General features: G+C 37.5%; 1 protein-coding gene across 1 annotated transcript in view; it reads left to right on the plus strand.

Moving 5' to 3' along the window:
- Window positions 1-26,619, plus strand: part of LOC135711311 (ATP-binding cassette sub-family G member 1) — a 213,352-nt gene extending 186,733 nt beyond the window's left edge. Inside the window, exons 6-12 of the mRNA XM_065234102.1 lie at window positions 9,295-9,533; window positions 9,928-10,223; window positions 25,132-25,300; window positions 25,372-25,472; window positions 25,541-25,696; window positions 25,829-26,037; window positions 26,107-26,619. Of these exons, the coding sequence (XP_065090174.1) occupies window positions 9,295-9,533; window positions 9,928-10,223; window positions 25,132-25,300; window positions 25,372-25,472; window positions 25,541-25,696; window positions 25,829-26,037; window positions 26,107-26,245 (1,309 nt within the window). The 3' untranslated portion in view covers window positions 26,246-26,619. The remainder of the gene's footprint in view (window positions 1-9,294; window positions 9,534-9,927; window positions 10,224-25,131; window positions 25,301-25,371; window positions 25,473-25,540; window positions 25,697-25,828; window positions 26,038-26,106) is intronic.
- The last annotated feature ends 207 nt before the right edge of the window (window positions 26,620-26,826 follow it).

Consider the following 26,826-nt stretch of genomic DNA (forward strand, 5'->3'; position numbering starts at 1 on the left):
AACGTAGCAGTGGTTATCATAAGAGAAAGTCAATTAAGAGATCGATCAAAGTAGATAGAACCTTTTTAAATGTTTATCGAGATTTGCTCACAAAGTGATTAGAATATTCTAAGCTTTTCCGGGAAAAACTTCTCGAATAGGAGTACAGTAATTCTCAAAGGCGTAGCCAGGTTTCGAGCTAGGGAGAGGTGAAAAAAAAATTACTATGGAAAATTTGGCCGGATGCCATTTTACCGAACGCCATTTCCCCGAAAGCCTTTGTGTTATTGAGTTTAGGGGTTCCAGTCGACCCCCCTGCCCCTCTCTGGCTACGCTCCTGGTAATGCTTCCATTAATGCGGTGGATGGTACCGTTAAACCACCTCTATTTCTCGACTGTACTTCAACCAATTGAGCTGATTTTCTGTAGATAACTAGTTTATACACACTTCATCTTCTTCTTGTTCGCATTTCGAGCTTATTGCTTAGCGCATATTAGCTTATTGCGTGCTCTCAACTTAGTGTTCTAAATGCACTTCCAATACCAATGCATGAATTTTTACATTGTGTGGCAAGCACAATGATACTCTATGCCCAGGGAAGTCGAGAAAATTTCCAACCCGAAAGATTCCCACGACCGGACCGGGAATCGTACCCGCCGCCTCCGGCTTGGTAATACCGTGCCTTTACTGACTAGGCTATGATGACCCTAAGTTTATGCACACACACCGTTTGAAAAATTCATGTAAATTTCTGCGAGATATAGCGCACATAAAATTAACGCTAGATTTGGCATAAATTTAGGCGATATTTCGTGTAAATTTAAGCGCAATATCGCAAAAATTTGCAATATTTTATACTAGCCTGTAAACGATTTAGCTGTTTATACCTGGTATAGCTCAAAATTAATCGAATAGAGATTTTACGCAAAAGTTATAATTCAGAATTTTTTTTCTGTGCAGTTTGAAAAAAAAAATGTAAATTTACACTAAATCTAGCGCACACACAATTATCGCACCCTTATTTTACGCGCGTTCATAAATTTACACGCTACTTTTTTTTTCAAGTCATGTAAAATTACAAACCATCATTGCGGAATTGTCGAAGATCGTGCAATTTTACTCCTCTTAGTCAACATTGTGATTTTTTTTATTCTTCTTACTTGGGTACCGTAAAACGGGGTATAATAAGAAAATAATGATTGAATTTTCTCTGTGTACTATTACTATTAGGGTATTACATTTGTATTATGGTATTATGGAGTATTTTTTTAATATGTTTGCATATTTTCCAAATAGGGGAAATGGATCTAATGTCGGCCTTAATTCCCCTAATATGAGCCCATATATAAATTCAGCAATCGACTAAATTTTCAATAGTGACCAAAATATCCATTAGTACGTCGCGTCCCAATGACGTATTCACATAGATAAAATTGATAAACAGCAGATTTTTAGTTATGGGCCCAATTTGAGATCCAAAGGCCAACATTAGAACCATTTACCCTACATGAACAAATAAACCAATTTTCTTGTTTTTCGCCTGATTGAAAAGACACTCATTAAATGTATTTCCGATAAAGTCATCAAAAATTCAATGTTGTTTTCTTATTGCTTATGACGATTCTTATTATATACTGATTCAAAATTTCTTATTTCTTGATATAAATTGTTTGAGATTCACGCATGGTTTTCAACATTCATCGAGTATTATGATAGCAACCTTAAAAAAAAAATTAAAGTTTGGTCACAAGCAGACCTAAACATACTCATTGCAGCTAAAATACTACTTTTTGAAATTATGAAACTATGAGATATTATAATAATAATTTGAATACGTAAGATACAATTGGAGGAGGTAAAGTTTTTGTTTGACACATACAATCTGTAAATTTCGCTTCCAGAGTGTTACAATTAGCGATTAACTAGGGGAATTTACGTATTCTCGGCAACCTAAGCAGCTACCTTCTTTCTATAGACTTTTTCTCTATGGAACGCACACATATGCAGTATTGGTTTGTTTACAATCTTTTGCTGCCAGCTGCTCTAACAATTTCAGTCAAAAGAATTGTCAAAAACTGTTTTGAAACGCTTTTACAAAGCTCCAATCTTCTCTAGTGAGAGCGAGTATTGTCGGCAACCAGTTTTTCTTCGGCAACCGTTCCATTTGAACTGCATGTAAATCTGCTGTTCTATTATCGGCAACTCGAAACCAGCTAGTTGTAGTGCGTGTGTTTCATTTCAAGAAAACCCTGCTAGATTGCTTTTTCTCAGTGGTAAAAATATAGTCAAATTGAAGCTGAAAGCATAAGAATCGTTTGGATGCATTCAGCGAAGTGTTTTCGTAAGAAAGTCCAGTGAAAATAGTGTTTCAATTTGGGTTGCCGAAAATAGTCTGTCATGCCGAAGCCGTCATTTCCCCTATTACGACTATTTGAAATATATTTTTTTTTAACTCTTTATTTGTTCCAAATTCAAAATAAATTACATTTCATTTTAACCTAGATGCTTCAGCCTTAATTGTTATGTATACATCTAAGTGTTTTTACATTGTTCCTACCTTGGAAATTCAGCATTTTAAACAGGTTTTTTTTTAAACCTCCATGTCAGTATAACAATTGAATTCATAAAACTTAAAACTAAATCTTATCTAAGTATAAAGGGAATTAATCGTTTCAATTGAGGATTGCAACGGTTTTTGCTTGAAATTATTAATTATTTTGTTGGACATTTGTTCTAAAGTCTCAACATTCGAAATTCTATGTACCTCAGTAGTACTGTACCAGCGAGGCAACTTTAAAATCATCTTCAGAACTTTGTTCTGAATCCTTTGAAGTGCTTTTTTCCTGGTAGTGCAACAACTTGACCATGTTGGCACAGCGTAAAGCATTCTTCTTCTTCTTCTTCTTCTTCTTCTTCTTCGCACTTCAAGCTTATTGCATATCGCATACTAGCTTATTGCGTGCTCTCAACTTAGTGTTCTAGATGCACTTCCACAGTTATTAATTGAGAGCTTTCGATGCCTGTACCATTTTTGCATTGGTATAATTGTGTGGCAAGTCCAATCATACTTCTATGCCCAGGGAAGTCGAGAAATTTTCCAACCCGAAAAATTCCTAGACCGGACCGGGAATCGAACCCAGCCACCTCCAGCATGGTCTTGCTTTGTAGCTGCGCCTTTACCGGCTGAGCTAAGGGAGGCCCCAGCGTAAAGCATGGCCGGTCTAAAAACATGTTTAAATATTAGAAGTTTATTCGTCAGGCAAAGTTTGGATTTTCTGTTTATAAGAGGATACAAAGATTTTATATATTTTTACCCTTCTTACAAAGAAGGGTATAGATATCACTTGAAAAACCGACTATCGATCCGAGGCCCGAAGGGCCGAGTGTCATATACCATTCGACTCAGCTCGACGAGATCGGAACATGTCTGTGTGTGTGTGTGTGTGTGTGTATGTGTGTATGTGTGTGTGTATGTAACGAAATGAATGCGCTCACGTTTCTCAGCAACCGCTCAACCGATTTGGACAAACTCGGCGCTAAATGATAGGTCTTGGGGTCCCATTGAACGCTATTGAACGGTTTTGGAATTGGTGAACCGGTTCCGGAGATATGGCCGGAATAAGATCCGGTGAATATGGACCTTCACGTTGGATTTAATGGACAACGTTCAAAACCATCATATACCATTCGACTCAGCTCGACGAGATCGGAACATGTCTATGTGTGTGTGTGTGTGTGTACGTGTGTGTGTGTGTGTGTGTGTGTGTGTGTGTGTGTGTGTGTATGTGTGTATGTGTGTATGTGTATGTGTATGTAACGAAATGAATGCGCTCACGTTTCTCAGCAACCGCTCAACCGATTTGGACAAACTCGGCGCCAAATGATAGGTCTTGGGGTCCTATTGAACGGTTTTGGAATCGGTGAACCGGTTCCGGAGATATGGCCGGAATAAGATCCGGTGAATATGGGCCTTCACGCTGGATTTAACGGAAAACGTATTAAAACCATCATGCGACACATCAAATTACTACAGAATTCAAAAATAAGATCAATGCAAGTCGTGTTAAGTGTTCCAGACCACATTGGACACACTAGGACATGTTCCGGGTACCCCGGGGAAGTTGCTTGAATATGAATTGAATTAAAACCCATTAAATCACATTAAAATACGATGATAAGGTGATTGGTTGCCTCACCAAATAGACTACACCCGGATATATTCCGGGTACCCCCAGGCAGTGGCGTAGCGTCACTGGATGACACGGGGGTGGGGGGCTTGGTCACGGATAATGACAATAAAATAAATAAACTTGAATATATACTATACTAATCTACTTGGTTTAAACAGGAAATTGGAACCGTTCATAGTGGCTACTACTACTAGGTTTCAAAAACGAAGCTCTAGGCTTATGTGGAAATATTATAAGTTGAGTTTTGGAAGCATTGGTAGGAATCTTCCATTTTTGTAAATAAGAAGAGAAAATATCTAAACTTTTCTGCAGTCTGCTGCAAAAAACACGAAGACTTCTTCCTTTAGCGGAAATGCCTGTGTCATCAGCGAACAAAGATTTGTGGCAACCCTGAGGCAAATCAGGGAGGTCCGAAGTGAAAATGTTATACAATATAGGCCCAAGAATGCTACCCTGAGGAACTCCTGCTCTAAGGTAGGTAGTCGATTAGATTTGGAATTTTGAATTTACCTGCAGAGTTCTGTCAGTTAAATAATTTTGAACTAATTTCATAATGTAAGGTGCAAAATTAAACTTTTTTCAATTTAGCAATCAAACCTTCATGCCAAACACGGTCGAATGATTTGTCTATGTCTAGAAGAGCAACTCCAGTTGAGTGGCCTTCAGATTTGTTTAACGAATTAAATTGGTAACTCTTAAGAGTTGATGAGTAGTTGAATGCCCATGGCGAAATCCAAACTGCTCATCTGCAAAAATCGTGTTCGTATTGATGTGAAGCATCATTATATATAAAATTATCTTTTCAAAAAAATTTACTTAGTGAAGAAAGCAAACTTTTTGGACGATAACTAGAAGCTTCAGTTGGATTTTCATCCGGCTTCAAAATTGGAACAACTTTTGCATTTTTCCATTTATCAGGAAAGTATGCCAAATGGAAACATCTGTTAAATAATTGTACCAAGAAAAACAAGGTACTCCCTGGGAGTTTTTTTTTGATGAGGATATAGAAAATTTCATCATCACCTGGAGCTTTCATATTTTGAAACTTTTTAGTTAAAGACCTTACTTCGTCCAAATGAGTCCCCCAGGAATCATCAAAAATATTTTCCCGAGAGAAAATATTTAGATAATACCGAGCAACCTGATTCTCAATAGGACTAGTAAGACCCAAACTGAAATTGTTGGAACTCTCGAATTGCTTAGCAAGTTTCTGAGCTTTTTACAAATTTGTGATCAAAATTTAACCATCTTCTTTTAGCGCTAGAATTGGCTTTTGGGGTTTTTTTTTCAAATTTTTTGTGAGTTTCCAAAAGAAGAGATGAACTAGCCTATGGCTAAAAATCTCTATAATAAAGGAAAAAAAATGAGTTTCCAAAAGGGTTTGGAACTTGGGTCTAATTTAGAAACATTATTTTCAAAAGTTTTGTTCCTCAGGGCAGATAATCGCTTTTTAATTTGTTTTTGCAAATCCCGCCAGATTACTTTCATGGCAGGATCGCGTGTTCTTTGATATTGTCTCCTACGGACATTTTTAAGACGGATCAAGAGCTGAAGATCGTAGTCTATTATAATTGAATCGAATTTAACCTCGCATTTTGGTACTGAGGCTTGCTTCAACTATAGAAGTAGTCAGATATTCAAGAGCATAGTTAATTTCATTTTTGGTTTGCAAAGGAATGTTTTGATCGAAGTTATAGGGGAAATGTTTCTAAAGTTGGCCTGTGGATCTAAGATTGGGGCGCAGCGCAAAAAATCTGCTATTTATCAATTTTATCTAGATAAACGCGTAATTGAGACGTTAATACTGGATTGTTGCTGAATTTATGTGTGGGCCCAAATTAGGGACACTTAGGCTGACATTACCTGCATTTCCCCTATTGGATTGGGTTCAATCCCAGTCGGCGCCGCCGGGATGTTCTGAGGCATAACATCTCTGATCACGCCTTCCTTCGGATGGGAAGTAAAGCCGTTGGTCCCCGGTTCATGAGTTGGAGGACAAATCAATAGTTGAGGGATTTCTTGCTGAAGAAAAGCATGTTGAACTGTTTGGATATTGAATAGTGCAATAACCTGCAGAACAATCATCAAACAGAATATTACCATTGGAATTGCTTTGCAATTTGTACCTTTTCGGGAACGTGTAGAGTTTCCTACCTGTCGCTTAGAACGAGATTGTAGGATCGCTTTGCGAATCTTACATTCCCAAAAATTGGATTTGTCGTTTTCACCACAATTGAACATTTAATTTTTTAGGATCTTCCTTCACAAGACAGTCGTCCTTTGCGTGAGAGAAATCATCACAATGCATGCATTTAGCTGGCATGTAGCAATTTTTAGTTCCGTGACCCCATCCCTGGCACTTATGGTACTGGCTGAGGTTTTGGGAAATTTTCTTCAGTCTTCCTGAAGTTTTCCTACTTCACTCGGACATGGAGCGTAATGCTAGCTTTTCCCATGGCCTGAAGGTTGTTTAGTTCACTAGACTTGAAGTGAACTAAATAAAAATCATAAGAAATCCCGTTGCGCGAATTGCCAGGAAGGGATTTCATTTTTATTTTTATTGCTTGGAGTGGCACAACTCCAAGTAATTTTGTCAGTTCATCGTTGATTTGATCCAGGGCATCACCACTGTGCAGTCCTTTCATGACAACTTTGAACACACGTTCAGTTTTGGTGTCGTAAGTAAAAAAAAATGTGCTGCTTCTCAGTAAGATTCTTAAGAATACATTTGGAACGTCCAAGGTTTCAGCCAATACACGGTATTCACCCCGATGTCCAATTTGTATTGAAAACTTAACTTTCACGAAATTGCGAAGAGCATGGAAATCGGAAGTGGTTATCACAATAAGGGGAATCTTTTCATTCTTGGCATTAAGCCGGGAAAGTTTGCTAGAATTTTTCTTGGATGATGGATCATTCTCATCATCAGTGAGCAAATCAAATTGATTACTCAAATTAATTTCATCAGAAGGGGGATCAAGAGTTTGCTCTTTTCTTTTGTGGTTAGGCACCATGGCGGCAGTAAATTTTTATCCAAATCGAATTTTAAGCAAATTACTATAAGAATCTGCAGCATCGAAGAGAAATTTTCCAAATCGATATCCAAGAAGGATTACCTCGGTTAGGGTTCAAACAAGGATCGAAGGGGAATAAGAGTAGAACAAGGTAGAAATTTTACAGGTTAAGCACTGAAAAGTGCTGTTTCAATTTGTTGTAGCTTTAGGTAGTAGTAACACTTTCTTCAGCAAAAAGCAAATAGATCCGCACGGCAAGAGAGCACGATGCGGACTGGAGATAAAATACGTAATACGCTGTTTAACGTGTGTAAATGTTGACTGACAAACGGGCGCGCCCTTGGATGGTGCTCTCACTATTCGAAGGGTATAAAAAGCGGGACCTTACAATTCGAATCTATAGTTTGCGATGAAGGCAAGAATGACATCTGTATAAAAACCGATTACTTCATCATTTCTCAATAGTGATGAAGTAATACGACATGCACTGAACTAAGGATACGGGATATACTACAATAGATCAAACTAATAGTCGCAAAGAAAAAAAAAGGTTTTTTTTTAGATAATTCTATATATAGAGAATCAGGAAGCCGATTAATGTGTACAAACAAACAAAGTATATGTGTGCGTTACATTGAAAAAAAAACATAAAATCGCCGACGCAGCACAGTGGGACCATTCTAAAAAAGACGGTCAAAACCCTTTTCTCGATGTTTTAGTGTTTAAGTGTCCTCGAAGAACTCTCTTGAAATATTACTCTGCATCTTCTGAAATATCCATATGTATTTTTATTATGGGAGTATTACACTTGTTCAAATCACAAAATAATATGTGTATGACCTCGGCAAAATTCGCTGAAGACACTCAGTTTCACGTCACAATTCTAGCGAGATATAAATGGATTTTTGTCCGGACTACCTTAAAATCAGTTTGTTTTTTACTTTCTTCTTTCATGCATCTTAACTACACACTTAGAAAAAATCATGTAAATTTAGGTGCTCTGAGACTGACATATACGAGCGTCAATTTTGACATAAAGTTGAGTCATAACAGACGCGAAATATAGCTTAATCAAACGTACTTTTCATCGAGCAACGAACTTTTCAGTCTCGAAGCACTTAATTTTACATGACATGTTTGTTTACGTTTCATCCTTTATGTCAAAAAACCTATTCCGTCACGTGTTAAATTAGGTACTTCTAAGTGTGTAGAAAATCCAGACAAGTTTTGGCCCTTGACGCCAAAGTAATGTTGATGACTTATTTGTTTTATGTGACTGGTATTAGGTCACATAATTATTGCAGCTTAAAAATCATTCATCATTTAAGACACCCAAATTTGACAAATCATGTGATTTCGGTTGAGTTGTTGTCTTCCTTGGCAAATGGTTGTTTAAATGAAGAAAACGTATCATTATTAAGATGTTTGTGAGTTCAAATATCATTGCACCGCAAAATCAAGTTTTTCACATTTATCGACCGTGAAATTTGCCGCGAAATTCCACTGTTCGTAATGAGTATTTAAAAATAAGAAGAATACAAATTGAGTGCCAATGTCTTGAGCCTTAACATACATTTTTTAAAACTTTATTGTTGTGATTTTTCATGCAAATTTATACCATCGATGTCGATTTCTTGAATTTTTTCATTATACGCACTTAGAAATAACTAATTTGACACGTGACGGAATCCATCTTTGGCATAAAAAATGAGACGTAAACAAACATGTCATGTAATATTAAGTGCTCCGGGATGGAAAAGTTCGTTTCACGACGAAAAGTACGTTTGATTAAGCTATATTTCGCGTCTGTTATGACTTAAATATATGTCAAAATTGGGAGCACCTAAATTTACTTTAGAATTTTACTTAGTGTGTATGTATGGCAACCTTAATATGTGCTGAAAATCACCCAAATATTCCTTGAACATATCTGTATTTACGTCAACAGAACATCTTCATAAGCAAAACTAAATATCAATACCTTTATTTCCGGCCCATTTCATGACCCGCGGTTTGGATTGTCACCTTCGCATTTCCCTTCGGTCACATCACGGCGCTGTGGGATTTCGCTTCTGACGATCTGACGCGCATTTTCATCCCGCTCGTGCAGTGGCCTGGATAGTTCCTCGTCGCTCTACACCATCAAACTGCTGCAGGGGCTGGCCCGGGAAGGCCGGACAATAGTTTGCACCATCCATCAACCATCTGCCACCGTGTTCGAGATGTTCGATCATGTGTACGTGCTGGCCGAAGGACACTGCGTCTATCAGGGTTCGGCGCTGAACACGGTTCCATATTTGAGCTCCGTTGGATTGCAGTGCCCCCAGTACCACAACGCCGCAGATTACCGTAAGTATGAAGGTCATTTTTCTGCCGTATCGAAAAATGATAACTTGGCAGGATGAATTTCTCCGCATGACATTTCTCCAATTGTTTAGCTAATAAACACCTCTGTTGATACAATTTAGGAATCATTTCGGCAAACATAACGTCGACAAATGCCTTCGAACCACCTGAAAACCAGTATCATTGTTATCATGTTTTTTTTGCGTTTGCCATCAAATCCCAAAACATCCCAAAACCGCGAACGGAATGTCATTGCCAAAAACGAACGATCTCCTTCCTCACACATCTGGTCCAAGTAGGACTAATCAAATGGAGCACATCTATTTTGCATTTCGTTTCATGCCACCCCCTGCACCAATCAACAACACGACGACGTCGACCGATGGATGGACAACAGTGCTCGAGGTGGCGAACAAAGAGTATGGCAATTTCATTAACGTCCTCTCGAAAGCGGCCATCGATTGCCACTGGCGGAAGCCGGACTCCTGCATCGGAACGGTCACGCTGCCCCATTATCTGACGTATGACAAAAATCACAATGCCGGTGCCACGGTCTATCACGACGCGACCGATGACGTGTGCAGCAGCACCGAAAAACAACAGCAGAACCAGTCACCGCTCCGAAGGCCATCCGAATTCACCAAACTGTTGATTCTGATGAGGAGATGCAACATCCAGCTGTACCGCGATTGGGTATGTACCTAAAGGCATGCTGAATCTTTCCGTGTCGTATCGTACCGTGATTTTCCTGTGATTTCGGATGGGTGAATATAATTAAATGTTGTCGTTCGTTAGCTTGAATGGTGATTCAAGGGTTAGTCCATATTGGAACATATAAGTGGGTTGCTGGCGCTGGTAGTTGAGTGGTAAGTGTGACTGCTGGGAGTAGGATTTTCTGAGGCGAATTGATTCTGGCCACGTCCTTCTCCGGAAGGGAAGTAGAACCGTCGAGGGGATTTATTTGTAGGATCCAGGTGAAGTCGCCTCCCATACTAGGATAGAGAACCACACAAAGCACAGAAGTGTAAACACATACCTACAACTGGGTGTTTGCGCGTCAATGCTAAAGGGACTTAGGGGAACATGGGGTAAAGTGCACCCCCGGGCAAAATGAATGTTTTCCCATTTGAAATAGGGGAATTTACGTATTCTCGTCAATTTAAGCAGCGTCTGCACTTTTCTGAGCATTTTCTCAGCGTCACGCACACATATGACGTGTTTATTTCGTTTCATTTATCTGCTGCTTCATTCCAATCGAAAGAATTGCCCAACACTGTTCGAGAGCGGTTTTACTAAAGCCCTACAGTAAAAGTATGGACGACTGTCACCACAAAACTGAAAAAAAGCTGTTCCAATCGAGCAAAGCGGTGCATTTTGACGGTTCGATTGGAACAACTTTTGACAGACGTCCATACTTTTACTGTAGGGCTTTAGGTTTTACAACGCTTTAAGGTTCAATTTACTTTGATGCATTTTTAAAAAATTCAAAAGCAGCTTTTTTCGACGCATTATTTTAGATTGCAAAAAGCTCGAGTCATTTTGTGTAAAATATCAAAAGGAATCGAATAGTGCAAGCTTTTTTCAATCTGAAATAATGCGTCGGAAAAAACTGCTTTTGAAATTTTCCAAAAAGCAGCAAAGTAAATTGAACCTTAAACTTCTCAGGTGAGTGTGACAGTTTGGCAGCCTCCTTCTCTTCGGCAACCTATCTTCAAATGTGTTAACCTACTGTTCTATTATCGTCAACTTTAAATCAGTCGCATTTTGTAGAGCGTAAATTTCATTTAAAGACAAATCTGGCATAACACGATTTCTCAGTCAAAATACAGCCAAAAGACAACATTTTGACTCAAGACATTTTTTTCAAAAGGGTGTATGTATTAACACATATGTATTTATTTAAAAATAAATACAGTCTGAATGGACGGTTTGTTTTCCCACTAATCTGTTTCCCTCTTGCTCGCACTCGTGCACTTTAAATGGTGCAGTAGTGTGCGCCGATTAAACGTCATAAAGCTCTATTGGTGGTCGGTTGTCTCATTTGTTTCAATATATAAAGCTGTCTTAGACAAAGTTGTTGTACTGGGGTAGACCAACAAGCCTGTGACATTCGATTCAGGTTTAATTTTGAGCTACGTCACTAATTTCCTTTTACTTATGGGGCTATAATATATGGAATTTACATCAAAATAAAAAAATATCCCTTGATCCTGGCCATGTAAAAAGTTGCTGTGGAATCCAAGATGGCGGCCATCTATCTTAGGAATACTGTCAAATATCCTACAATATGGGCATTTTCCGAACGCGGACGACAAGTTGTGGTCAAAAATTGATGTTGAACGCAATTTTAGAATCTAAGATGGCGGTCATCGATTTTTAAATACAATACTCTCAAATACCATAAAATATGGGTATTTTTGGAACGAGAACGACGTGTAGATGTCAAAATTCGATGTTCACTGGCATTTTGAAATCCAAGATGGTGGCCACCGGTTTTCTAAACAAAAGCTGTAATATACCGTGTTTCCGGATCGGGAATGACGTGTTGATGTTGAGCCCCATTTAAAAATCCAAGATAGCGGCCATTGGTTATAAAAAAAACTGCCAATTACCCAATATATATATGGTTATTTTCGGGACGAGGGCAACTTGTCGATATCAAAATTCGATGTTCTCTGTTCTCGTTTAAAAAAAAAACTGTCAAATACGCTGCAATATGGGTATTTCCGAAACGAGGACGAAATGAAGACGTCGAAAATCGATGTTGGACACCATTTTGGAATCCAAGATGGCCGCCATCGGTTTTAAAAATTAAAATAAAACAATTTGGGTATTTTCAGATCGAGGACGACGTGTAGATGTCAACATTTGATGCCATCTGCATATTTTTTAGAAATACTATCACATACCCTAAAATGTGGGAAATTTTGGATCGAGGACGACGTGTAGATGCCAAAACTCGTTGTACGCCACCATTTTGGAATCCACAGACTTGTCAACATGGCATAATAAGTAAATATCCAATAAATACTAGTTGAAATGATGAACCATTCGAGTTCTACAGAAAAAAATCTGCAAGAATTTCTTATTGCTAGGTATTATTAAAAATATCTGCAAGATGTTATTTGGATTTCTTCATAATCCGATCTTCTTAAAAATACCTGGTTCGGACAAATTATGATCCAACATTGCCTTTTTTATTCATGTATGAATAAAGAGCATTCAAATGCCGTGTAGAATATTTGATTTTTCCTAAGCGGAGTTGGGAACTCAGATATGTAAAAATCATCAGTCATATTAGCATAGAGTTAACTCTAAGACCAGAAGGTCCCGAAGAAACATGCTCATCTTTTTGGCTCAGCTCTGGTACCATAGAGGTAACTCTAAGACCACTGGGTCCCGAAGAAAATCATTATTATTTTTAGCTCACTCAGTACCAGAACAACGGTCCCAAGCAGTCCCAAGCTATTTCACTCACCCCTGCATGTTCTGCATGAATCCACACACCCCTGATGTTATCTGTCAAACTTTCATAGCGAATCAAAACAAACATAGTGTAGTAATAGAATTTCAACTAGAATAGGGTACGTTAATCGTTTGCTTGGGACCAATAGGCTACTAAAGTGGTGAGCCAATTTAAAATCGTTAGTTTCGTATTGATTGTTGCTGGTACTATCTTCAGTCCCAAGCTTATCGATGCACCCCTCGAAACATAGGAAAATCCATCAACTCCTAATTTTATCTGTTCATCTGTCATCTGTCATCTGAACGGAAAATGAACTTGGATGTCAACCATGCCACATTTAGTTCAGACTGTATAGTTTATAAAAGACTTTTGATCAGAAAAAAACAGCTTGCGTTTCAATAAATAGCAGCCATGCTCCAGGAATGTGAATCAATTCGATTTTTTTTTGTATTTGAATATTGCGGGGTGGTCAACAAACTACGTAGCATTACGTCAGATTGTTGAGGAAAAACGTCCACTATTAGTTTGAAGCTTTTGATCAGTATAGTATTCCGGGATAAACTGTTGCTGCTTGTTTATCACATTCTAAACATACTGGTGGTGTTGCTATTTATGTCAAAGAATCAGTTCAATTCAACCTTCGTACCAACGAAGTTATTGATGGCAAGTTTTTTTTTTTTTTTTCTTGGTTTGTTTTCCGTCGATCTTGTTTTCCGTGCTGAGCACCAATGCTACCGACGCCAGGGAGACAGCTCCCACACCTGGACCCTACCTATCGACCCATCACATCAACTCATGAACCGGGGACCAACGGCTTTACTTCCCATCCGAAGGAAGGCGTGATCAGAGATGTTATGCCTCAGAACATCCCGGCGGCGCCGACTGGGATTGAACCCAGGCCTGCTGGGGTGAGAGGTAATCACGCTTACCACTACACCACCGGCACTGCTATTGATGGCAAGTGGTTCTTGGGCATTACAGTTGTACGTGGCATGATGGGTAATTATGGTGTTTTGTATCATTCTCCCAGTTCTAGTGACCAGCGTTTTGTTGAAGTTTTAGAGAACTGGCTGGAGACATTCCTTGATTATAGTAAATTAAATATATTTGCTGGTGATTTTAATATTAATTGGCGTGACAAGCATAATTCGAATAATTTGAAGCGTTAAGCTGAGTTTTTCAATTTAAGGCAAACGGTAAATAAGTATGCGCATATTTCCAGTAGAACTTTAATTGATCATGTTTACTCCAATGTTGATTCTATTTGTTCAGTTACGGATTCTGCTTTGAAAATAGCCGATCATGAGACCTTAGTGATTAATGTATTAGATTATATCAATAACAACGATGAATTAGTAAAATTGAAGTGCTGGAGGAAATATTCAAAACAAGTTTTTCGAATCTTGTTGATAGAAGCGTCGATTTTCCAATCGCGGCCGGTAATTTAGATGAATCCACAGCTGTTATTACTAACGTTTTGAAAACGTGTACCAATCAATTAGTTGAGCAAAAGTTTGTTTCTTTGAAAAACTCGAACAGCTGGTACAATTTGGAACTTTTGTGTCTTAAACGGAAAAGGGAAAAATGGTACAAAACGTTTTGTAGATCAAATAATGACAATCATTGGACTAGGTACACAATCGCGCATAATAAGTATTCACAATTAGCGGTGCCGGTGGTGTAGTGGTAAGCGTGATTACCTCTCACCCCAGCAGGCCTGGGTTCAATCCCAGTCGGCGCCGCCGGGATGTTCTGAGGCATAACATCTCTGATCACGTCTTCCTTCGGAAGGGAAGTAAAGCCGTTGGTCCCCGGTTCATGAGTTGATGGGTCGATAGGTAGGGTCCAGGTGTGGGAGCTGCCTTCCTGGCGTCGGTAGCATTGGTGCTCAGCACGGAAAACAAGATCGACGGAAAACAAACCAAAGAAAAAAAAAAAAAAAGTATTCACAATTGATAAAGAAAGCTCGTTGTGATATGTTCAAAGGAAGATTGATCAGCATCAAAACAACAGCAAAGAGTTATGGAAAATTTTGAAATCTTTATTTAAACCTAGTAGTTGTAAACCGCGGTCCATAACATTTAATGGCACATTAGAACAATCCTTTAAATTTGTCGAACCTCTTAACGGAATCCCTATATCACTCAAAGTTCTACATTTGAACAGTCAGAACAAGTAATTGCATCTAAGTTTAATGATTATTTCGTATACAGTGTTTCATTGATTAATCAATCTATTGAATTGGTCGATGAACCTGACGAAATAAAACAGCCAGTTAATAGTAGTTGCAGATTTGAAGGTTTTCACCCAATTACACTAGATGAACTTAGAGTGCTTTGTTTTTCATTAGGAAAATCGGCTGGAGTAGATAATGTTAAAGCTAGAGTTATTCAAGATTGCTTTCATGTCATTGGCCACATCTTGCTGAACCTTATAAATAAATCATTGCAGAATGGACATGTGCCACAAATTTGGAAGGAATCCTTAGTGGTTCCTATTCAAAAAGTTGTCGGAACGATTAAAGCCGAAGAGTTTCGTCCCATCAACAATTTTAGAACTTGTTGTGAAAGGCCAGCTGTTGGAGTATTTAAATAGTAATAGTTTGTTGATATAAGAACAATCGGGATATCGGGAAGGTCATTCTTGTGAAACCGCGTTGAATTTGGTATTAGCGAAGTGGAGAAACAACTTGGAGTGTAAAGATTCGATTGTTGCTGTTTTTTTGGATCTAAAACGAGCTATTGATACAATTTCTAGGCTCATATTGTTAAGATCAATCAATCAAGCGCTTTGAAATTCTGAAAACTGCATAAGAATGGTTTGAAAGCTATTTGTGTGGTAGAACTCAAAGGACTGTTTTTAATGATTCTATTTGCAGTTCCATGGGGAATAACCTTGGGATGCCTCAGGGAAGTGTATTAGAGCCCCTTTTTATTAATTATGTATATGAATGATTTGCGACAGTGGTGGTACGATATTGCGACATTAATCATTTTGCAGATGATACTGTGTTATTCATTGCAGCTAAGGATTTAGATGATGCCGTTTCACACTTGAATGAAGATTTAAATTCTCTAAGTAGATGGTTGAAGTATAAGCCATTGAAGTTGAATATAAGAAACCTTAAATCAATGATGATGCGGCTATTGCTCGCGTTTGGCAGATTAAATATCTTGGCGTGATTATTGCCAAGAAATATGGAATTCTATGTTGACTGAAAAACGATTTAACTGTTGGTAGTAAAATATAGCTATACAAATCAATCATCTAGTGGTAAGCCTCTCACCCCAGCAGGCCTGGGTTTAATCCCAGTCGGCGCCGCCGGATGTTCTGAGGCATAACATCTCTGATCACGCCTTCCTTCGGATGGGAAGTAAAGCCGTTGGTCCCCGGTTCATGAGTTGATGGGTCAATAGGTAGGGTTCAGGTTTGGGAGCTGCCTTCCTGGCACGTCGGTAGCATTGGTGCTCAGCACGGAAAACAAGATCGACGGAAAAAAACAAACCGAAGGAAAAAAAAAATCACTCATCTCTCCTCATCTAGACTTTTGCACTTCCATTTTATTTCTGGCCAATGCAACACAAATATTGAGATTACAGGATTGCAGGATAAAGTAGTTAACGGTTTGTTGCCTCGATTTTGTGTGATCGAATTAAAAGAGGAAGTGATTTTTATAGATATAATACTAGAATCGCGATTGATATAAGAACACTACATTTCTTGACTTATGCATCACAAAATTCATTATATTTTAAAGGAATAAATGTTCGCAATTCGATGCCTAGACATATCAAACGTTCAGCAAGACTTACAGAATTTAAAAGACACTACATTTTCCACGTTAAAATTATCTTTTGATCAGTTATCAAGTGATTGTTTCTATGAATCGACAAATTATGTATCTTGGCAAAGTTATCTGTAACGGATTATTTTGTTTGGATAGCTATCATAATTATTGTAGCAAAGCAAAAACTATTTTGTTTGCCACGATGGTGATGATGGATTTTTAATATTTAATTTAATAAAGGCTGTCCCACATCAAATTGCATCACGGAAAAAGCGCAGTAGAAAATTAACCATTAGGTATTTTCTCTTGAAAATTTGGGTAGAAGTAATTTAGAGTGTATTGTATATATTTTTTTTATTGCTGTCAGTTTTTTTAATGTTGGAAAAAATGGCATCACCCGATAATCGCGAATTGACTTGGTGCAAACACCTGCAAAATCCTCAACTCTCTCATCGGGACATCGAAAAACAACTCGAAATCGTGCAGTCAACGGTGAGTCGTGTCATTAAACGTTACTGCAAAACTCTGAGCTTCGAATGGAAGGAGAAATGTGGTCAGACTGGATGTTCTAATAGTGATCAGGATCACAAGCGTGTCGTGAAAGCATTTATGCGGAATCCCAATGCATTGGTCAGGGATGTGACCAAAAAGATGAATCTGTCCAAGTCATTCTTTCAGAAAGTCAATGACCGGGAGGGACTGCATACGTACAAATTGCAGAAGGCTCCAAATCGTGAATAAAAATACGGTGGGAAAGTCACGGGCCCATAAACTGTACACCCAGATGCTGACGAAGTCTCATTGTCTCATCATGGATGTTGAGACTTACGTCAAGGCGAACTTCCGGCCGCTTCCGGGGCTACTGTTCTTCACCGCCCAGTATAAGTTTGATGTTCCGGAGTAGGAAGCAGAAACATCCAAAGTTTGCCAAGAAATACATGAGTTGGTAAGCAATCTGCTCATGGGACAAACTACGCGCGCCGTTCGTGACTACCGGGACTGTAAACGGGAAGATCTATCTCAAGGAGTGTCTACAGAAGCGTCTGATTCCTCTGTTGAAGCAACACGAGGGCCCTACGATCTTCTGGCTGGATCTAGCTTCGTGCCACTATTCAAATGTTGTCCTGGAATGATACGAAGCCATCACCGGAACTAAGGCATCATAATAATTTAAATACTTTGAAGACAGTAATAATTTGAATTTAAATACTTTATGCGGTATTGAAAGTAATTAACCAATGATTAACGATAATTTATGTAATAACAAATAATTTTAATTTGTTGAAAACAATTTAAATAGGAAAATTTGTGAGTAATTAGAGTATTTATTGAAATTAAGAGTGTATTTAAAGTATTTAATGCAGTAATGGCAAGATTTTAAATATTTGGTCAGCAGGCTGTGTAGTATTGAAAGACTAGTGCGTGCCCCTCGTATGATAGCATCAGATTGCGGGGTTGCTAGTGGAATAGGATGCTTTTTTGATTGTTCATCAACTCTTGATTGTCATTCGTTTAGGTGGACAAAAAGGCGAACTAAAAGATGGATGCCTGAGATTTTCCACATTTTTATCGCTGTGAAGCAACTGTAAACTCTAGAGGGAATTTATATCTGTAACTGTAACCAGTTCGATTTTTTTTTGCAAACCTGATTAAAATAAAAATTTTAATTGGCTTACAGATAAATGGCAAATCTATATAAGAGTTATTTTCATTTTTGATGTGATTAACTTGGTTTAGCCCAGTTGCTGCACACTTGTCGAACAGAGTTTGAAGCGTTTCATTTTCCCCTACAATCGGTATCAAAAAGGATTAATGTTCATCATCCACAATACAATTGCCCTTAAATGATTTAAATCTCCGTATATATGAACATTTGTTTCAGACTCAAATCCAAATAATGTTATCTGCGAATACAATCTCCAATACAAAATATAACCCAAACATGGTCGAACTCCCTACATTTGTAAGTTGAAATTTGCTCTGATTCATACTCTACAGTAGCTGCTATTAATACACCACCACCACATTTTTTGTTGGATAACAATTTATCGCGATCATCCCTAAAAACATGAAAACAATCTCCGAAAACTTCTTCATTATTACTACATTAATAAATTATTATTAATTAATAATAATTTAATAATTTTAGTATTTGAAGGATCCAAACTTAAGAAAATTCAGTTATTATATAATTCTCAGAGTTAAATAATTCCATGAATTTAGTAACTAGCTTGTTTTTAGGTTTTCTATATGTAATCGTCAATTAAATCTCAAAAATAGGTGCCTTAATTAAATTCAATGACTTTTAATTTATAATTTTCATAATTTCTGACACTTTAAAATAAGGCAATGGGCACATTAAGGACAAATGTTTAAAATACGAGTTTATGAACTACTCTTAAAAAATCGCGTTATTTGATCAATTATCATAATTCTAAGACAATAATTTCATAAACATTCTAGTACATGAGAAATAAAAAAAATAATTGAGAATTTGAATTATTATTTATTATTTTACATTCAAGTTATTATAAAAAACTCCTGAATAGAAAAAAAAAATATTCGACCATTTTTAAAATGTTGAAAAATATCAAATAACCAGAAGTATTGAGCTCATGGACCAGCTTTGAATCTCCCTTACTTCAAAATAAAATACATCATTTTTCGAGAGAAAAATTCTTTGAGATAAGGATTACTATCAAATTAAGATTCTAAAACTTCTTAAAATCAGGAATCACAGTCATAAAAAAAAATCATAAAAAAATCAGGTTATAATATAGTTTTATTTCCTGCAGATTTTTAAGAAATCTAGCGGATTTTGAATCCCCAGATTCTAATGTTTGATGAAAACAAGAAAATTATAGAACATTTTATCCAGAATTATTTATTTCGATACCTCGGACTAACTAACTTTCAAGATTAAATTCCCAAATTTAACTTCAATTCTAATCGATAGGAATGAACTGCAAACTTTTATGATTGAATCCCTTTTTTTTTGTTTATTAATTTATTTGATAAGGCTCAACCGAATTAACTTTACCGAGCCGAGGATTCGTGGTCACTATACAATACATCTTAAAACTATAGTCAAAAGGTACAACACAATAAACACTTTATCTTCCGATATCCAAAAAGCCTCCTCCATCAGAACTGGAGCCGCTTCCAGTGGTTTCATTGTATGGCAAATTGTTGTACGCCAACGAGGGTCAGAGCGCGTCCATTGCATCAATGGACGCAAAACGTGGTCAGCACTCACACACTCATCACGAAACGGTTGCTTTCCAAAGTCGACGACGCATCGACCCAAAGAACTGCTGATGAAGAACAATGAGGAGGACCACACAATGGTTGCTGCCGAGAAAACAGACGATCGCGTAGCACACATCCATAGTGGTCTGCTTTTGTCGACAGCTGAGTGAACACTGGATTGTGTCCCTGTTTATAATTAGATAATATTCGAATTTCTTTTTACAAAAGCTTATTGGATTAATCTTTTAAATTTGTCGAACCTCTTAACTAGTACGCAGAACAGTCAGGTTCAATTAATCATTTTCATATGAATATGAACTGCCATCTGCCTCATAATTCACTGCCTTGTGAGCAGCGTTGCCAGGTCATTTTCAGAAAAATCTGAACCAGTTAAAATAAAAATCTGTAAAAATCTGGAATGCTTCAAAAAAATTCTGTTTTTAACATAATGCTATTGAAATCAAAGTGATGTGCCAATCTCTCTTAAAAATCGGTCAGTATGATGATTTGGTATTTATTTGAAGTACCAGAATGGTTATGAATTACATGTTAAAATGATTTATATAAAGCAAATTACTTGTGAGCATTGCTAAATCTTCCAAAAGTAGAAAAATATTGACACAGTGTACCCAAAAAGTTTAAATATCCATTACGCAGCAGTTCAAAATTTGAATTAAATGTTGGTAAAATACTGCAGAAAATATGTTTAGAATTGTTTTTTGAACTGTAACTTTTTAAAAAGAATGAAAAGCTAAGAATTAAGCAAATTGATGAGATGATTTTTTTACGAATTGTCGATGTAGTCCTTACTATTTGATGCAGTACCAGAATATAAAGATTTAATTAGTCCTAAATAAATCTAATATTACCCTGAGGTTGTTCAGATTTACAATTTAATTCTTGACGTCATGCAACACATAACACTCAATATACCAGTAGGCAATTTTATTTTGAAGCAAAATTCACCTGGCTGAAGTGTTGATTCCCACTTCCCACCAGCCCAACATCGTGGTACTCTCACAAAGTTTACCTAAACTACGGATAACTCTACTATTCGCATGACCATGACGAATAATTTTATTATATTACTAAAATGAAATCAGCGGCGCCGGTGGTGTAGTGGTAAGCGTGATTGCCTCTCACCCCAGCAGGCCTGGGTTCAATCCCAGTCGGCGCCGTCGGGATGTTCTGAGGCATAACATCTCTGATCACGCCTTCCTTCGGATGGGAAGTAAAGCCGTTGGTCCCCGGTTCATGAGTTGATGGGTCGATAGGTAGGGTCCAGGTGAGGGAGCTGCCTTCCTGGCGTCGGTAGCATTGGTGCTCAGCACGGAAAACAAGATCGACGGAAAACAAATCAAGGAAATACTAAAATGAAATTCTGATAGAGTAATTTTTGAAGTCTCACGATCTTGAAATGATTATAATTCCGGAATTTATATTTTTCCTGGGTTAGTCTGAATTTACTTGGAACTCTTCACAGGATATCTTCACCTTTTTTTAGTTCCATTTGAATGATCCTAGAATTCATTTTTTCTGGATTCCCCTTAAATAATCTTGATAATATCCAAAATTTTCCAGTAACATTTTAAGAGTTAAAAGTATTACTTCTTGTAATCTCTTATACATTACTCTCCAATTCTACAATTCCCTTAAACTGGTAATAATTCTCAAGAATTGGCATAATTTTGTGTCTAGTTTTCCCTATGAAATTTTTAAAATATTCTTAATAATTTCCTAAGTGCACTCTTCAAAATGACCGTCATACTCTTCTCATACCTATCCGATGATTCCCTTTGAACTGCTTTGTAGGTAAGATCAGAATTATTTTGAAATTCCCCTTCAGTATTTCCTAACTACTCAAGTACTTTGCCAAAATGCCCTTGAAAGTCTCCTATAAATTGTGCATAATTCCACTAAAATGTCTTAAAATTTTATTAGAACGAATCCCCATAGAAACATTGGACAGAGTTCCATTGAAATTATTCTAACGATTCGTATCAGCATACTACTTAAGTTCCATCATAACTATTTTCTATGATTTCTCTTCCGGATTGTTATTCATATATTCACAAAATATCCATGCAATTGCCATCAGTGTTGACAAGACAATTGACACCGTCTTCAACCAGAGGCACCACAGACTGAATATTTAACACTAGACAAGGGACAACAAACCACACCAGTAGACAAGTAGGGAAATTTTCAGGTTGCTATAATTTGCACCGGCTGGAGCGAGAATCGAACCCTAACTTTGTGGCACTCACAATACGCCTAAACGACAGGTGACGCCGCACGACCATGAAGCCCAAAAAGATGGATGGAACTCTGCTCAGAATTAGCTTGAAGTTCTCTTTTTGATTTCACAAGGAATTCGCCTCACACTTTACTACGAACTATTTAAAAAATTACCTTAAAATTCCAATCATGTCCAACGTTGATGGCCTTTAATAATAAAAGTGGCAAGTTTGAATTTTTATTTTTTTTATTAGAGGGTAAATCAATTGCAGTGATATTTTTAAAGCAACATGTTTAGAAAAAACTGGGACAATCTGGAACATATTTACACGGAGAACAAATTATAGCAGACGCAATTATTTTTCCTGTCAAAATAACTATATTGTTCAATTGTTTTAGAGATAACCCGAAACTATAGTTGATTTGACTATACATATATAGAGGGCAATAACTATAGACCATAGTTGGCTCCTCGGTTTGCTCAACTATATTTTTCAGTAGATGAACAAACGTCAAACTTCAAAATACAACTATACTTTAGTTGATTCAATAAAACTATTGTTAGGCAAGGTTGCAAAGACTCACTTCAGCTAAAGCAATGTTTTTCTAAATTATGAAATAATTAGATGCCATGATCATATTTTGAATTGGTAGGATACAAGAAGAGGTTGCAAAGAATGTGTTTGACATATTAAACCTGTTTATTTCACTTCATGAGAGTCACAATCAGCGATTTTTCACAAACTCACTCACTCACTCACTCACTCACTCAGCGATCAGCAAATCGCTGATTGTGACTCATAGAAAGCAAAATTTACAGGTTTTATGTTTCCAACGCATACTTTGTAACCTCTTCTTGTAAGTTACAAGTAAAACATGCCATCAAACTATCTTTTGGTTTTATTATTCCGAAAAACATTATTTTAGCTGAAATGAGTCTGTGCAACCTTGTTGTTAGGATAGGAAAATTTTACAATGTTTATTAAACGAACTGCTCTTCATTATCGACATATTAAGGAAGCTTGTTTTGCTTCTTTATCGATCTCAAACACACAACTGCAAAATCATAAAAAAAAAGTGGACAAGAACATTCAACTTAGATTTCAACCGTGTTCATCTGCGTGAGAGCCAGCTATCTTATCGCCTGCTCTACGCATCACAAGTTAACAGTATGTGGATTTATGATGATCAGTTGAAACCAAATTATATAAATAAATTACATTTGACGGTTGGTATAATTGATCAAAGATATAGTTGAATTGAGTATAAGATGAACAGTTGAATCTATTAGGTAGATATGATTGAGTTGACGGTCAAATTAATGTTGGAGTAACTATAGGTTTCTTTCAACAACAATATTTTTCCATGTTAAAGTAGCTATTACGATTGTTTTCTAAACTTGACGAATTTGTTCTCCGTGTACAAAATCTGGAAATATACGTGGTCTATCTGTGTATCTGGCAAGACGACTAAAAATCTGGAAAATCCAGATAAATCTGGAATACTGGCAACGCTGCTTGTGAGAGTCTGAATTATTGAGAGGTAAACGAGTCACTGACAGCCGAGCACTCAGTCAGTAGCTCAGTCACCACGTGTATTCTTCGGTACCCAATCCTTGTTTTGAATGACTGAGCGTGCATGGAAAAATGCCTCAATTACATGCTGTGTGAGCGAAGGCAAGCGGTGTGAGTCGCCTGTTCGTGAGTGACTGAATGTTTTTGTTGGCTCTTTCATTCACCCCTATTCTGTATTTCGTTTCAAACGAAATTCTCATACAAAAAAAAAATATTTTTTTGTATGAGAATTTCGTTCGAAACGAAATACAGAATAGGGGTGATTGACTCGTCTTTCACTGTTTGGTACAAACGGTCTGGACAGAGCAATGGATTGCCTAAGGTAGCCTAAGGGAATCAAATGATTTTTTGACTGGACGAGGGTTCGTAGATTTGCCAGCCCCTTGTCACGTGATGGTCATCTGGTCGTTTTGTCTTCCAAAGGTCTTCAAGAAAGCTGATTCACCCTGCTGCAACTAACCATCAGACAGAACTTTACAACCGGTAAAGTATCTGCAGACATTGGTAATCCTTACACTGATTGTGTGTTCCATTGACATCACAACACATCACACATCACCAACGGAGCGCAACTTAGCATATCAAAATTGTAAAAAGAACGTGAAATATCGTCAAAAGGTGGTCAAAATAGGAACATGGCCAATACTGGTGCGTTTGCGTGATTTGCGATTGTGCGATCAAAGTGAATTCATTTTCTTTCTCCAAGGGGTGCGTCAATTCCGAAAATTCCGTACCGATTTTAGATAGAGTAGAGCACTATTTCGTCGTAATCACCCATTTCCGTTCTATTGATCAGAAAAGGTCAATAATTTTAAATAATTTCACCATGAACAAATCAATACATGGTTTGTTCCGATGCGTTAGTTCATTATCTACAACATAAATCCTATTAGAACGCATTGTATGAACATTTACACTCATTGTTCTCAAAACAAAAGAAGCGCTCCTAGCGAATTCCCTTTTTCTACGTTTATCCTAAGGACGAAGAAAATCTGATGGCGTTTTAATGCTTTAGGACGGAATTGAAACTCGTAGAACGAATTTAGAATCAAGAAGTAGTATTAGATTTTAAACAATATCTCAGCAATTTGTGGCTCTTTATCAAATCGAACGGTACGTATGGAAAGGTGATTAAATTTATAAGCCATCTTTGACAGAAATATTCCATTATTAGTTGAAACCCGTTCAAAAAAGAGAGGTTAAGCGGGGGTTGTACTTAGTAGGACGGAAATTGGATAAAAAATCCTAAAGGTTTTTTTGGTTAATCATTTCTCTCTTTCTTTATAGACCGTAACTCACCTGAAACTATTTTTCCACGTCGTATGCGCCGTCGTCGTAGGGTTGATGTTTGGTGATTCAGGTGTCAATGGTACGAAAAGCGTTTCCAATATCGCATCCTTTTTGGTGCACATACTCTACCTCTGGTACACGACGCTGATGCCCGGAGTGCTGAAATGTAAGCAATATAGAATTGATTAATTTTACTCAGATAATAATCGATATTGCATTGTCACGCTGTTCCCACAGTTCCGTCGGAGATCAAGATTCTGAAGAAGGAATCGTTCAACAATTGGTACAAAATTCGGACATATTTCGTCGCAACGATGTTAACTTCACTACCGGTTCAGGTAAAATCCGATGAGATCTGGCTAATTGGTTATTAAATAATGCTCAAGATACGAATCGACCATTGTAGATTTTCTTCTCGATAGTATACAGTACGATAGTGTTCAGCCTAACTTCGCAGCCACTCGAGTGCGATCGGTACATGATGTTCCTAGCGGCACTGATACTGACCACTATCGTTGCCGATGGTTACGGCGTATTCCTGGGAACGTTCCTTAATCAAATTGTAAGCAGCATAATGTGGTGCAAGTGCAACCAACCCAATCATTCACCTACCAACCACCCACCCAACCAACCAACCAGTTGCTTAAATATTTTAACGTGTTTGTGTATGTTCTCATATCTATTTTGCCCACAGAATGGTACCTTCATTGGGGCTATCACGACTTGCTACATGCTGGTGTTTTGCGGTTTTCTCATTATGTTTAATCACATGTCCGAACTGATGAAGGCATTTAGCTATCTGTCAACCTTGAGGTACAGCCTGGAAGCGTTGGTTCTCGCCATATACGATAACGGCCGGACCAACATGGTATGTCCGGAGGAAGAGCTGTACTGTCACTACGTGTGAGTATTTTACTGCTTCGGTTAGGATGAAGACAGTTACTAACTGGAATTATTTTCATCATCCAACAGGAAGGCGTCGACAGTTTTAAAAGATCTCGGTATGACACCCCAGAACTATATCTTCAATGTCGTTATGCTGGTCGTGCAGTTTATTGCTATCAAAGTAGTAGGATTCTGGTCGTTGCAGAGAAAGCTGCGAGGTGGTTGATTGCACCGTACCGTTGAATGCTAAAATCTTGCCAATCACATTAGATAAGAGACATTTTTTGTACAGTTTTCTACGTATTTTTATGCTGCAGCAAGGAGGTTTTGGCCAGCGAAAATGCAGAAATAGCAAACGGCACAAACTGTAAGGTATTTCAGTGAACATTAACACTTAGAGAATAAGCATATTTGGACGCAGTTGGCAGTACATTCCAATAAAAATGAAACAGTACAAGGAACACCGTTGTGACAAAATGAAAACAAGTGCACTTACTTATTTTTAGTAAATTATGAATAGCTTTAAACTGAGAATGTGATAACTGAAGTTGAATGTACTTTACAAGCATTGAGATAGAAATATACACACCCATTTTTGCACATTTCTCGTTTTTCTCTTCACAGCTCCATACAAAAGGATTTCCTAAGCATGAAATATGAAACCCTCCCAGCTTAACATTTTACCATCAGTTGACAATATGCTCTCCTAAGGAAACTATGTTTTCCTGCCACGAAAAGTGACGCCCAATCTTCCCATGGATAAAGTTCTTTTTGCTCTTGGTTAAATCCGGAATCAAACTGCCACTT

The sequence above is a fragment of the Ochlerotatus camptorhynchus genome, unplaced genomic scaffold (genome assembly GCF_037179485.1).
Source record: "Ochlerotatus camptorhynchus isolate MF236.1 unplaced genomic scaffold, CSIRO-AGI_Acam_v1.1 ptg000431l, whole genome shotgun sequence".
NCBI classification, from domain to species: Eukaryota; Metazoa; Arthropoda; class Insecta; order Diptera; family Culicidae; genus Ochlerotatus; species Ochlerotatus camptorhynchus.